This window comes from Lepus europaeus, chromosome 21 (assembly GCF_033115175.1).
Source record: "Lepus europaeus isolate LE1 chromosome 21, mLepTim1.pri, whole genome shotgun sequence".
In the NCBI taxonomy this organism is placed as follows: domain Eukaryota; kingdom Metazoa; phylum Chordata; class Mammalia; order Lagomorpha; family Leporidae; genus Lepus; species Lepus europaeus.
In genome coordinates, this window is record NC_084847.1 from 5,817,260 (window position 1) to 5,829,522 (window position 12,263).

The 12,263-nt window shown below is 46.9% G+C and overlaps 1 protein-coding gene across 2 annotated transcripts in view; it reads left to right on the forward strand.

Annotated features, from left to right (window-relative positions):
- Positions 1–4,800: 4,800 nt before the first annotated feature.
- The window catches only part of RBFOX1 (RNA binding fox-1 homolog 1), a 364,369-nt gene continuing 356,906 nt past the window's right edge, over positions 4,801–12,263 (forward strand). For both annotated transcript variants that reach the window (XM_062180761.1, XM_062180760.1), the window contains exon 1: positions 4,801–4,960. In XM_062180761.1, the coding sequence (XP_062036745.1) occupies positions 4,874–4,960 (87 nt within the window). In that variant the 5' untranslated portion in view covers positions 4,801–4,873. The remainder of the gene's footprint in view (positions 4,961–12,263) is intronic.

Here is a 12,263-nt window from a genome sequence, read left to right on the forward strand (position 1 = left end):
TGTGTACAGGAAACTAAGGGAAAAAAATCCTCAGTAGAGGCCGGCACTGCGGCTCACTAGGCTAATCCTCTGCCTGCGGCGCCGGCACACCGGGTTCTAGTCCCAGTCGGGGTGTCGGATTCTGTCCCGGTTGCCCCTCTGCCAGTCCAGCTTTCTGCTGTGGTCCGAGAGTGCAGTGGAGGATGGCCCAAGTGCTTGGGCCCTGCACCCCATGGGAGACCAAGAGAAGTACCTGGCTCCTGGCTTCGGATCAGCGCGGTGCGCCGGCCGCGGCAGCCATTGGAGGGTGAACCAACAGCAAAGGAAGACCTTTCTCTCTGTCTCTCTCTCTCACTGTCCACTCTGCCTGTCAAAAAACACAAAAAATCCTTAGTAGAAGTCCTTGGCACAGGACGATGAACAGAACTGGCCCCCAAGGAAGCCATAGGAAAAACAAGAGCTGAGCGAGGAAACAGGAGGTATACAGAGGGAGTGTGTGTCTGCCCATTGTGTTGAAGTCTGGTCTCGGATATAACGCATGCTCTTGAGTAGTGGTCCACAAACCACAGGCTGTAAGTTGAGCCTGGGACAGTGCCTGTCTTTGCGTGACTCTGAGCTAAAAATGTTTGTTTTTTAAAATTTTTAAATGGTGGAAAAAATTGAAAAAGGAATAATATTCCATGAGCTGTAACAATTATAGGGAATTCAAGTTTCGCTTCTGTTCATCATCTTCCCTGAGTACATCCTTGATCACTGGTTTATGTATAATCGGTGACGGTTTCTCCTGCGACAGGAGCAGACTTTTGAGTAGTTACCATAGAGAGGATAAGACCCACGAAAACCTAGGTATTAATAGAAAAATGTTTGCCATCCCCTGCCTTTCATCTGAATTCACACTTTCCATCCAAGTGACTTCCAGTAGGGCCTCCCCTCTGCTCCCTCCTGGTCATTTTGCTCTACATACTATGTTCAGTTCCTGAAATGCATCTGTGAGTTTAATTCCAGACACTAGATGTTGGGTGGGTCACCATTGACCATGAACCACGTGCTCCTGCTTCTGGGGAGTGGAGACACCCAGACTCCAGACTCACTCCAGGAGGATGTTCTAAGAAGAAGGACTCATAGCCAGTCAGCACTTGGGCTTCCCATCTGAGAAAACAGAGCCCACGTTAGGAGCAAGACTGCTACTTATGTGTGTGTTTTATTATTTGTGGTGGGTTTAGGGCAAGGGTGCATTCAAAGTACTGTGCTCATACAGTACAATGATGTAGAAATGTAAAGTCGGACACAGAGGAAAAAACATGAGAGTAGTTGGGACTGGAGGTGGTGGAGACAGGAAAGCAGGGATACGAAGTCGAAGGCGGGGAAGGCCAACAAAATGAGAAGAGATGAGCCCCTTTTTGACTCTGAGCTTCCTGGCAGTCAAAGTGAAAAGGGCAACAGAAAGCCCTTTGTTTGGAGAGAGGAAAGAAGGTAGCTATGACTCAGGATCAGCAGAAGTTGTGGTGTTGTGGAGTTATTAAAAAAGGGGCCACCGCTGTGGTGCATTAGCTCAATCCTCCTCCTGCAGTGCCAGCATCCCATATCGGCACTGGTTCTAGTCCCTGCTGCTCTTCTTCCAGTCCAACTCTCTGCTATGGCCTGGGGAAGCAGTAAAGAATGGCCCAAGTGCTTGGGCTCCTGCATCCATGTAGGAGACCCAGAAGAAGCTCCTGGCTCCTGGCTTCCTATCGGCTCAGCACCAGTGATTGTGGCCATTTGGGGAGTGAACAAGTGGATGGAGGATCTTTTTCTGACTCTCCCTCTCACTGTCTGTAAATAAAATCTTAAAAATAAAAAGTAAGCAATACTTAAAAAAAAAGAATGAAAAAATCCTGGGCATAGATATATAGATGGATCATAGCTATATATCTCTGTGTCCCAAATGTAATATAATTTTCATTTCTGATTGGAATCAGTAAATTCTTTAATAAAAAGACACAAACACCACACACAGGAGTTGTACACTGTATAGTAATGTTTCAGTCAATTATGGACTGCATATATGATGGTGGTCCCATACAGTTATAATGGGCCTGGGAAATTGCTTTTGCCTATTGATTGCGTAGACATTGTAACGTGTTAAGGACAGATCCAGTTCACTGAAGGGGATGATGAACATGTGTCAGTGTTTGTGCTAACACTGGTACAAACAAACCTATTATGCTGCTCTTCATATAAAAGTATAGCACATGCAGTTATGTACATTGTATACTGCTTGATACTGGTGATCAGTGATCGTTACCGGTTGATCTGTTTACATGTTACTATTTTAGAGTACCAACAGTCACAAACAGCTTGCTGTGAAACCTAGGCAGTAGCCTCAAACTTCTCCTGTTTACCAGATCCTTAGATTACATCCCGAGGCAATGTCCAGTGGTTGACCTTTGCCATCTAGGTTTCCACAAGTACGCTCTGCGATGTTCGCATGACAGAATCACATGACCACACAGTACTTGGAATTGCTCTCATCGTTAAATGGTGCATGACTCTGTGTGTGTGTGTGTGTGTCAACGATGCAGTCCATTGTATTTGTGTAACTACACATTCCAGAACACTTCCACGACTTTGTTCATTGGTACATTCTTGATGAGGAATAAGTGGATATCATTACCTCGAAGTTCAGGAAGCTCAAGAGTCTCTGTGTGTAAATTTCTGGTTTTAAGTGGCTGAATTAAGTTTCCTGCCTCTTGGTCCAGTGGTCTTTCCACTTTATAACACTAGAGAGACATCATTCAATCTCACCCAGGCCCTGCCTAAGTAACTAATCGCTTTCCTCTCCTGTGATTACTAAAGGGAAGCGGACTAGAAAACACGTCCGAATCATAGTGACGCTTCTGTCCTCACTGGTAACTTCTCAGAAATGTGGTGCTGAAAGTCGTACTCAGAGGCTAAAGTTAGAAGCGGTATCGGGCTGTTGGGTAAGAGGGGTCATCTTGCAGCTGTTACGGGAGCTTTCCGAATTGTACAGCATGGCCACTTTGATCCATGAGAATCAATTACAGAGAAACCTTGTCAAGATGGCCAAAATTCAGCCTTAAATAATTGAATTCTCTGCCAAACCCTGTCCAATGTCGTTATCTAGAAATGTAATTATGCAGCTAAATCAAGCAACTAAAATTAGTGTAGTGTAAAAACACCTTGGCTATCTGAAAGTGGAAGAATTGACATTTGGATTTAGAGAAAGCCAATAGTTGAATATGTTTGGTGATGTTTGAAGCTATCCCAATTTGTGCAGATCTATATCCTCTGTCCTGTTTACAGTGAAAGGTGGAATGTGGCAAGTAGATGTTGGGTTTGAAGGTGATTTTCAAGGATGCCCGGGAAGTGGGTGCTATTTAAGTGGACTCACTCCATCAGCATTTCGTATTATTGTTTTCAGCGTTGTGGGGCTCTTACCATACCCACATCCTTTCCCTATATGAAGGTCAGAGGAGTGACCATTGGAATGTTATCTCAACTTTCCCTCTAAACTTGACTTACATCTGTACCAACCACCAGGAGACAAAGCACACATGCTGTCTCCATCCTGATATGGAGTGAAGAACTTTATGTGATTATCACACAACCTTAGGAGGTTGGAACTCACATTAACTAAGTTTTTTAAATGAAGAAACTGGAGATCAGAGAAACTGAGTAACATTTTAAGATCACACAGCCAATAAATGGGACACCTAAATCAGTCTTATTCCTAATTCATGAAGTCCTATAGGAGTTTATCTACCACCATGTGACACATTCAAACAACTGCTTGGCTATTTTCATAAATGAGAAGAATTTCAAATATTTGCTTGAATGTATCTCTTATCCATAGTTTTGGTACTTAATAGACATGCATATTACTTTGGGAATAGGGAGTGACATAGTTAATACATTGCATGTTAATATCATAGTTGAAAGTCAGAATAAAGGATATCTTTAAGATGCAAAGAAAGACATGGACGTTCTATTACAGGGTAAAATACAGTACAGTCAGCCCCGTGTCATGGTTAGGAATCTGCTCTGGAGTGTGCCTATAGCTCAGTGCTGCCTCTCCCAAGCTGTATGACCATGAGCAAAGCACTTCGAGAGGATCAGCCTTCTTACCCCATTTGTTGCCCGGAACTGATCAGAGAGCCTGCTTCAGAGAGTTGTGGGAGAGAAATTACAAAATCCATAGCAATGATTGAATTTCATCTCTGTGCGTAGTCCATACCGTGCACATGTGAGCCGGGGGATATTCTAGTGTGATTTACAAACAGCCTGTTTAAAATTGAAATGAGAGAGAGAGACAGATAGAGTCAACTAAATATGTTCTTAGTTTCTTTTTGAAAACCAGTGCCAAAGGCTGCCCGCGTTAACCCACTCAACTTGAGTTTTAAGTGGCAGCTGATAATCATATCAGTTCTTGTTTCACAGTATTTCTCTCTGAAAATCCCACGCAGACCTATCCCTCGCCTTTTGGCCAAATTCATCAGGCCACACCCGCGTCTCATAACCTGGTTGTCTCTGTCTTTGCTCTCTCTCTCTCTCTCTCTCCCCCCCGAACTGCCTCCCAGAACTAAATTCACGAGCAGTCTTTGGTTAGTCATGTTAGGCAAGCCGTGCCCAAAATAGCGCCTTCCATTTTGGTAGCTCCAACTTTGCAGCTGCTGTGTCTCTTCGTCCGCGTCTGGGAAGAAAACTTTCACATTAAGAGTTGCTGATGTAGGTTTTCTTTCTCTCCCCTCTCCGCCTTGATGAGCGCTTGGCTCCTGACAGAAGCGATTTGGCTCTCAGCTCTAGAGTTCGGAAGAAGTTGGGTCTATAGATTTTTTTCCCCTCTCTCTCCATTGATGTGTTGAGCTGCGGAAGGAACCAGCCCCTCGCTTAAAACATGTTGGCGTCTCAAGGAGTTCTCGTGCATCCCTATGGCGTGCCTATGATTGTTCCGGCAGCCCCCTACTTTCCTGGACTCATTCAGGTAATTCAAGGTCTCTGCCAGCAAGCAACTTAACTCCAGAGTGCTCAGAGTAATCATTGGAATTTTTATGGTTGAGAAAGCAAACACTTTTAATACAGGAAAAAAGCCCTCGCGTAGTCAGTGAGAAGACAGTAGGAAATCAAAAAGATGGATCACCCTAATCTGGCTATTGACATCTCTCATGGCTGAATAAATGGTGTAGTTGAGCTATATTTGCTTGTATTGATCCGGCTGCTGCTTAGCATTCATGCCTTGGCTTCGGGAGGGTGACCACAGGGCAAAGGATTGGCTTCTTTTCCAGCTTTCCGAGGGTCTCAGTCTCCCAGAGATCGTGAGGCAAAGTCACTTATCATGAGGTGACCTGGTTAAGAGCTTGAACCCAGGAGACGGAAGGAGCATTGAAATATGCATGAATTCCTGTGACGCCTGCGCGTGCACTGTTTTCCGGGAAAGCTCCCCACTCCCTGAGTTTGAGGGTTGGCTCCGAGGCAAGAAGGCACACTCTACTGCGGGTGAACGTGTGAGGTTCAGAGGTTGTGCTAGGAGTCCCGCAGGCCTGTTTATGTCTCAGTGATGGCCGGAGGGTGGAAGACTGAAATGGGTGTTGGTTGTACTTTTGAGGCTGTTGATTCTGTGTAGAGCGGATGGTTGACCAGTAAGAAATCTGGGGCCCTGTGTTGCCTGAGCAGATGTTGGCTTCTGGGTACACATTGTACAGAAAACTCACATCTGCTAGAGGTAGAACCCAACATGACAGGAAATTCAGGTGCTTTTCTATTATTGTCTGTTTTTTTTTTTCCCTGAGACTAGCCATCCCTGTGTAAAAAGTTCTGTATCTCATATAGGCAGGAAAGGAAAAAGAAATATATTTAGCATGCCCTTTCAACTTTGTGCTGTGCCTCCCCTCCCCAGCACCTGGTGTTTAAAAACTGTACAAGACTCAAGATTCATTCATTCAAGTTTCTGGAGAGGATTCTGGTCAAACTCGTCTCTTTTTTTGCCTCCTTTTCTGAATGTTGCTGGTACTTTTTGTTAACTGTAAGAACCTGGGTGATTACAGCCATTCAGAGATGATTGCAAATAACCACCCAACCTTCTGTCACCCCGGATGTACCGATGTTGCTCAGCGTGGAGGGTGTTCTCAATCTTATGTGTTATAAATAAATGGGCCACCTGGAAACCGTGGTCCTTAGCAATGTGGAAATCGTTCCGTCTTCCCTCGCAGATGTAGGCTGACGTGGCAGGATCCTCTCTCCTGAAGTAGGGCTTCGCAGCACGTCGGGAAGCAGCAGCCCTTTGGCTTCTCCTGGAAGCTTGGGGTGAAGGTCATGCGCTGGAGTTCTGTCAGACCTTCTGCTGCCCCGTCCGATAAATAATTACAGGCAAATCGTGCCCTTCACTCTGTTGCTGATTGATGCTGAAATTGCTTTTGAAAGTTCTCATAAGTTCCTGTTATAGATTAAGTGCCGGTGTAGGAAAAATAACGGCACCCACTGAAATGGGTGAATGTAATCAGGTTTAATGGACTCGAGAGCTTGTTGGGAATTAAATAACTATCGATTTGCTGGAATGTTGCTGTCATTACGAAATGCCACTCTGGACGTATTACCCCAGTGATAGATGAGAAGACGCAAGGGCCGGCTGAGAAACTGGGGAGGCCCTATTTCTTCCTCCTTTGCAGAGTGTTTGACAAACATACCCGGTTACTTTGCAAAGGAACAAGTGATTGTACTTGGCAAATCTTAACCTGGTCATACTTTGTTTTTCCAAACAACACCTCTGGTAGGTAACCGGCTACCAGGAAGTCAGGAGGGCAGTTCAGTGAGGGTCTGCTAGCCTGTCTGCTGGGAGGTACCCCATCTTCTTCCTCTCCTTTCCCTGTGTGAAAGGGGGTCGGGAGAGAGAGAGAGAGAGAAAGAGAGAGAGAGAGGTGGGGAGTGGAGAGAGAGAGAGAGAGAAAGAGAGAGGCTAGCTTGTTGCTGGCTTCCTGAGACAGGCCATATTATCTACCCTTTGACATCCGGAAGCTAAATTCATCCCACTGCAGTAGCAACTACTAGGAGAGGAAGAGCAAAACAAAGGAAGGGAAAACTCTCTGTTACACGCACGCACACACGCACCCCTTCAGCTGATGTTCTGACCCTGACTGCCCTGCCTCTCCAAGACTCTATCAGGCAGCTTACCGATTCCTTGACCTTGTAGGTCACTCACCAAGACAGGATGCAAGCACTTTCCCCCTGGGGATGCAGGTGCCGTCACCCCCTTAATCATGTCATCAGCCAGACATTGAAATGATCCGAGTGAAAGAATGCGCCCTCCGACAGTTGGTGGTGTTTTCCTGGAGGCTGGAGTTGTTGCAGCTGAGCCCCGTGGCTGCCTGGCAGGGCTGTCAGTGTCAGCACTGGAGGGTTCCTCTCGAGGGCTTTCCAAACTCAAGAGCCCGTGTTCTACGGGCAGGAGAGCTGCCTTTTCAGAAGACTCTCAAGTGCCCTTTTTCAAATTCAGACCAGCCTTGTCCTGTTTTAGTCCCCTTGCTTGGAGGAAACTAAACTGTTTCCTAGTCCTTTGCTTCACCAGGCTTTAAGAGAACGCCCCCTAGTCCTGCCGGCTGTGAGCTGGCCGCAGCGTCTCCCAGTACTCATCACTGTAGGGAAGTTACTCCCACAGCATTGTCTGCTCCAGGAGTGGATTCAGGTGTTAGCATTGAGCCTAATCTCTACCTTCTTTGAAAATCAGGATCTTTTCCCTATCAGGTCCCCTGAACCCATTATTTTATGTCTGAATGCGTTGAGTATGTGTCCTGATTTAAAAAAAAATTAAAAACTATTAAAAAAAAAAAACTACCTTCTAGCAATGTAGAGAACTAGAGAATATCTATGGTGGACTGAGCTGAACCAATTTGGACTATCGCGTGGGTATTAAGAAACAGAAGAAACGTGGAGAAAAGCAAAATAACCAAATGTATGGTGTAAACATTGGCTCCTTTCCCCTTGGTGTAGAGCCCAATGTTGGCCTCCTAAGAAGAGCCAATGTAGAGTCCTGTGGAACTTAGTTGCTTGTTTCTAAATTTCCATTGACATCTTGAATAACCAGGGAGTAACGAACAAAGTCAACTCAGCTGGCAAACTCAGTCCGAGTCCAGAAGGTGCCAGGCCATAGACCACGGTCACACAACGCCAAATGGTAGAATGAGACCACTGGCTTTGTGGCTGATGGAGCTGGTTGGCGGCTGGTGTTTGAGTCTCGTGAGACCTTGGCTGTGAGTTGCGGGTTTGGACCCCCATGCTTGAATCCAGATACCTGCCTCCACACGGGGCTGGATCGTTCTTCCTACTGGAGAAACCATGCTATCTCATCCAAGGCTTACAGGTTATTACCGGTCAGACTATCATTTTCCCGGATGGAGGACAGTGTAAGTGGAGCCACATCCACCTCACCATGCTTAGCGAGGCATTCACTGCCTACCTCACTGTAAGGTGTCTGGCCTGTAACAGATCTTCCCAGGCAGACGAATCGATTAATTCATAGGCTTTTATTGGGGTTCCACTCCTGGGCGAGGTTCCCCTGTCCCAACAGAGCAACAGAGCGGGGGCCAGGGAAGTCGCGCGTCAGAGATTGGGGGAGCTCTTTTTATAGATTCAGGGCATGCGGGTTAAAGGTTGAGGCAGGTCTGATCCTCATTGGTTGACCTTTAGGCACCCGCAGGGACCTTGACAAGGACTTTCTTCCCTGGAAGTAGGCCTCTCCATTCCCGGAAGTGTAGGCCTTCCCGCCTTGCGGATCCCAAAGCTACCACTCACTTTCATCAGGCGCTGTGCCAGATACCAGGAAAACCAGAGAGAGACATAGCCACTGACTTGCAGATTCACAACCCAGTGGGAAAAACAGCTGGTCACCCCTGAACTAAAATACCAACCTATTATACTAAAATAAAGACAATAGAAGAGAAAGATAAGAGGCAATCATTGAGTGCTTTCTGGTGTCCTAGACGCTGTGCTAAAAACGGAGGTTTCTCATCTCAATTTATTTTCACAGAAATCCTAATAAGGCTAGGCAATTTTGGTCTACCATCCCTTATCTGTAATTCTAAGTTCCAAAAGCTCTGAAAATCAATTTCTTTTGGAAGTTTGGCACCGAATCTCATTTGGGAACAAAACTTGACCTGAAATGATGTGCAGCTATTTTTAGATTTTCTTTATCCCAGTTAATGTGAATATTCATATATTTTGCTTTAGGAATATTTATGTGTTTGATTCAGGGTGTTGTCCCAGGCTCTGCTGAGGGTTTTACATAATTATTTTCCATTGAAGTACCTTTCTGTAAAGAAAACCTCCCAAAATATGGATTTCACAACACAGGGGACCTCAGAGATCTTAGATCAGGAGTGACAGCTGAGCATTGTGACTCCCAGTCTGCATTGGGAGCACCCGAAACCTACCAAGAGCTCACCCAAGACCACAGGCAATGCCAGCAGACTGGAAGCTTGCCACGTTGTCACCCATTCGCTGTCAAGGTTAGGGTGTAAGTGTGCATGTGCCTAAGGAAACATCAGACAGAGATTAGCTGGGTGCTGCTGCTTTAAGATGGGAGAGGAAAGAAGAGTGTGTCGTCCTTTCCAATGTGTGAGTCAGGGCAGCAGTTCAGAACTGAATACCAGTTGAGAGGTGGGAAGAGTGGAGACCAGCAATGTTGTGTTTTTAGTTCTGGTGTTGGCTGTGAGAGTGCTTAGAGGTCTAAAACCTCATTTATCTGTACACGTATGTGCTTTTCTTGGTATGGATAGTGTATTCAATAAAAGGTTGTTTTGTTTTTTTTTTTTTTTTTTTGACAGGCAGAGTGGACAGTGAGAGACAGAGAGAAAGGTCTTCCTTTTTGCCGTTGGTTCACCCTCCAATGGCCGCTGCGGCCGGCGCACCGCGCTGTTCCGATGGCAGGAGCCAGGGGCTTATCCTGGTCTCCCATGGGGTGCAGGGCCCAAGCACTTGGGCCATCCTCCACTGTACTCCCTGGCCACAGCAGAGAGCTGGCCTGGAAGAGGGGCAACCGGAATAAAATGTTTTTAAAAAAAATGTGGGAAGAGGGTGGTTGTAAGGGAAGAGGTGATATTTGAGGAAGCCCAAAGCTGCGGTCGGGTCGGCGTGGGCTGGACAGGGAAAGAAACCTTTGGGTGAACTCCTGGTGTTGGCTGGAGGCATTGGGATGGGCTTCAGTGACTTGCTTGCATTCCTGGCACTGTGGGGGGGGGTTGACGTTGTTGAAGCACAGATCTCAAAAGTGCAAAGGCATGGGTCAGAAGGGCCAGGAGGAACGGCAGCAATGGGAGTCCTGAACGCAGAGTCCCTGTGCCCCGTGTGTGAATGGGTTCCGTGGCCTCCTGCTGTGAATCCAGTAGTCACCATGCAGTTCCTGGATTGTGTCCTGGGTGCCCTTTGCCATCCTGTCCCTCCGAGGTAGGCAGCTCCCTGAGGGCCCTTTTCCAACTTAAACCCTGCAGAGCTAGACAGTGGCCGCAAAGTGATGACTAATTCTTCTGTGATGTGGATAGCAAACCCTGCAGTGTGCATTTCAAAGCAGAAATGAGCATTGCTGGCTTCCCAAGTGTTTTCTGAGACACCTGCGTCTGCATATACAGTGACACTGGGGATTATCCAGGTGTGGGCTTTGAACAATGAGCCCAGAGTAACCATCCCCACAGAAAGCCAGACAAACATTGAGGGCACTTGCAAGTAATTTGGAAAATTACCAACGGAACTCTTCAAAAAAGTGACTTGTTTTGCTGCGTGGCTGACGGCATCCGTTTTCCGATCCTGGTATTGCGGCGCTGCGATGGTATCTGCATATTTGGCATGTCTGTTGATTGGGAAAGACATCAGAATGGAGGCCTGCTAGAAATGCTGGTGGTGTCACTTACCTTGAGGCTGCTCCATCTCAGTCACTAAGTGACTTTTCTGTACTGCCAAAGAGGCCGTGTCAACAGCGGACTAAATTAAAGAGCCGGGGAGGTGGCAGGGGGAGTTCGGAGTCAAGCAGGTCCAGGTTGATGTATTGGCTCTGACATTTACTAAGCGTGTGGCCCTGGGCTTGTCAATTAACCTCCGCAAGCCTCCGTTTTCTGGGCTACCGCGTGAACACAGAAGTGCCTAGCTTGAGCTTCCAACGCAGTCCGTTTCCTCTTCGTTCGGCAATGATTTACTGGGCACCTACTGTGTACCAGCCTGAGAGCCGGAGTGAGCAATGAGGTTCGAAAATATGCATAAGCCTTTCGCACAGGAAGCTTATGTCATAGTGTATGGGAAAGTCTGGCACATACACGCACGTACATATGCCTGTATTTATATGTGTGTCCGTATGTAGGGGTATGTATTACATATGTAGGCCATGTTATTCTGCAGAGAGAAATAGGGGGGTGCAGTGTTTAGTAAGGCCTCTTGCATGAGAAAAACAGCAGTCACATTGGTTGGAGGTCCAGCTTCAGGCACAGTTGGATCCAGAGGCTGTGACTGCCCCCGGCTCCTCCTTTCCATTGCACCGTGGGGTTGCCTCTGCTTGGTCTGCATTCACAAGCACACCTTGTCCCGGATGGTCACCGATACCGCCAGGTTTGCACCTCACCTTGTCTTAGAAAAGTCGCCCACAGCTGTTGCAGGGCAGTTTGCAGAGAGCCAGCTCCTGGGCTGATGTTGCAGTCCCAGCTGGCTCTACACGGATCATCCCAGGCTGGTCCTCCAGATGCGCTATGGACTGGGACAGGGGACAGATCGGGGTCTTCTCACCAAAATGGGCTATTGGACAGGCAAGCACTGGGTTCTCACCAGCAACATCGACATAGGCGCTTTTTTCTCCCAGAGTCTGCACTTTGGTGAGTTTGGCGGTGAGTTTCTGATCTGAATTATCTTGCTCGCCTGTTTCTTTGGGTTATATTTATCCAGAAATTGTACTGCCTTGCCGTTCACCTGGTGTCTGCAATGACGATCAGATTTACCAAAGGCAGACACGGCTCTGATTCGGAATCTCACCTGACTGTCTACAGCAGTGCCTCCCCTTGGGGCGTACTGGGGCTGTCTCCTCCTTTCACAGATTAGACACCATAATCTAGGAAAGGCAAAGCGGTCGGGAAAGAATATCCAGCAACCAGTAATTGAGGCAAGATTGGGTTCTGCACATTATGCAGCCACTCCGCTTCTCTTTTGTATTGGCAGCAGATAAAAAGATAGAAATAAATACATAGAGAAAAACACAGAGCCCTGTAGCTGTTAAGTTTGAAATAACATGGACCTTGCGTCGTCCCGAAACACTTGGAGAT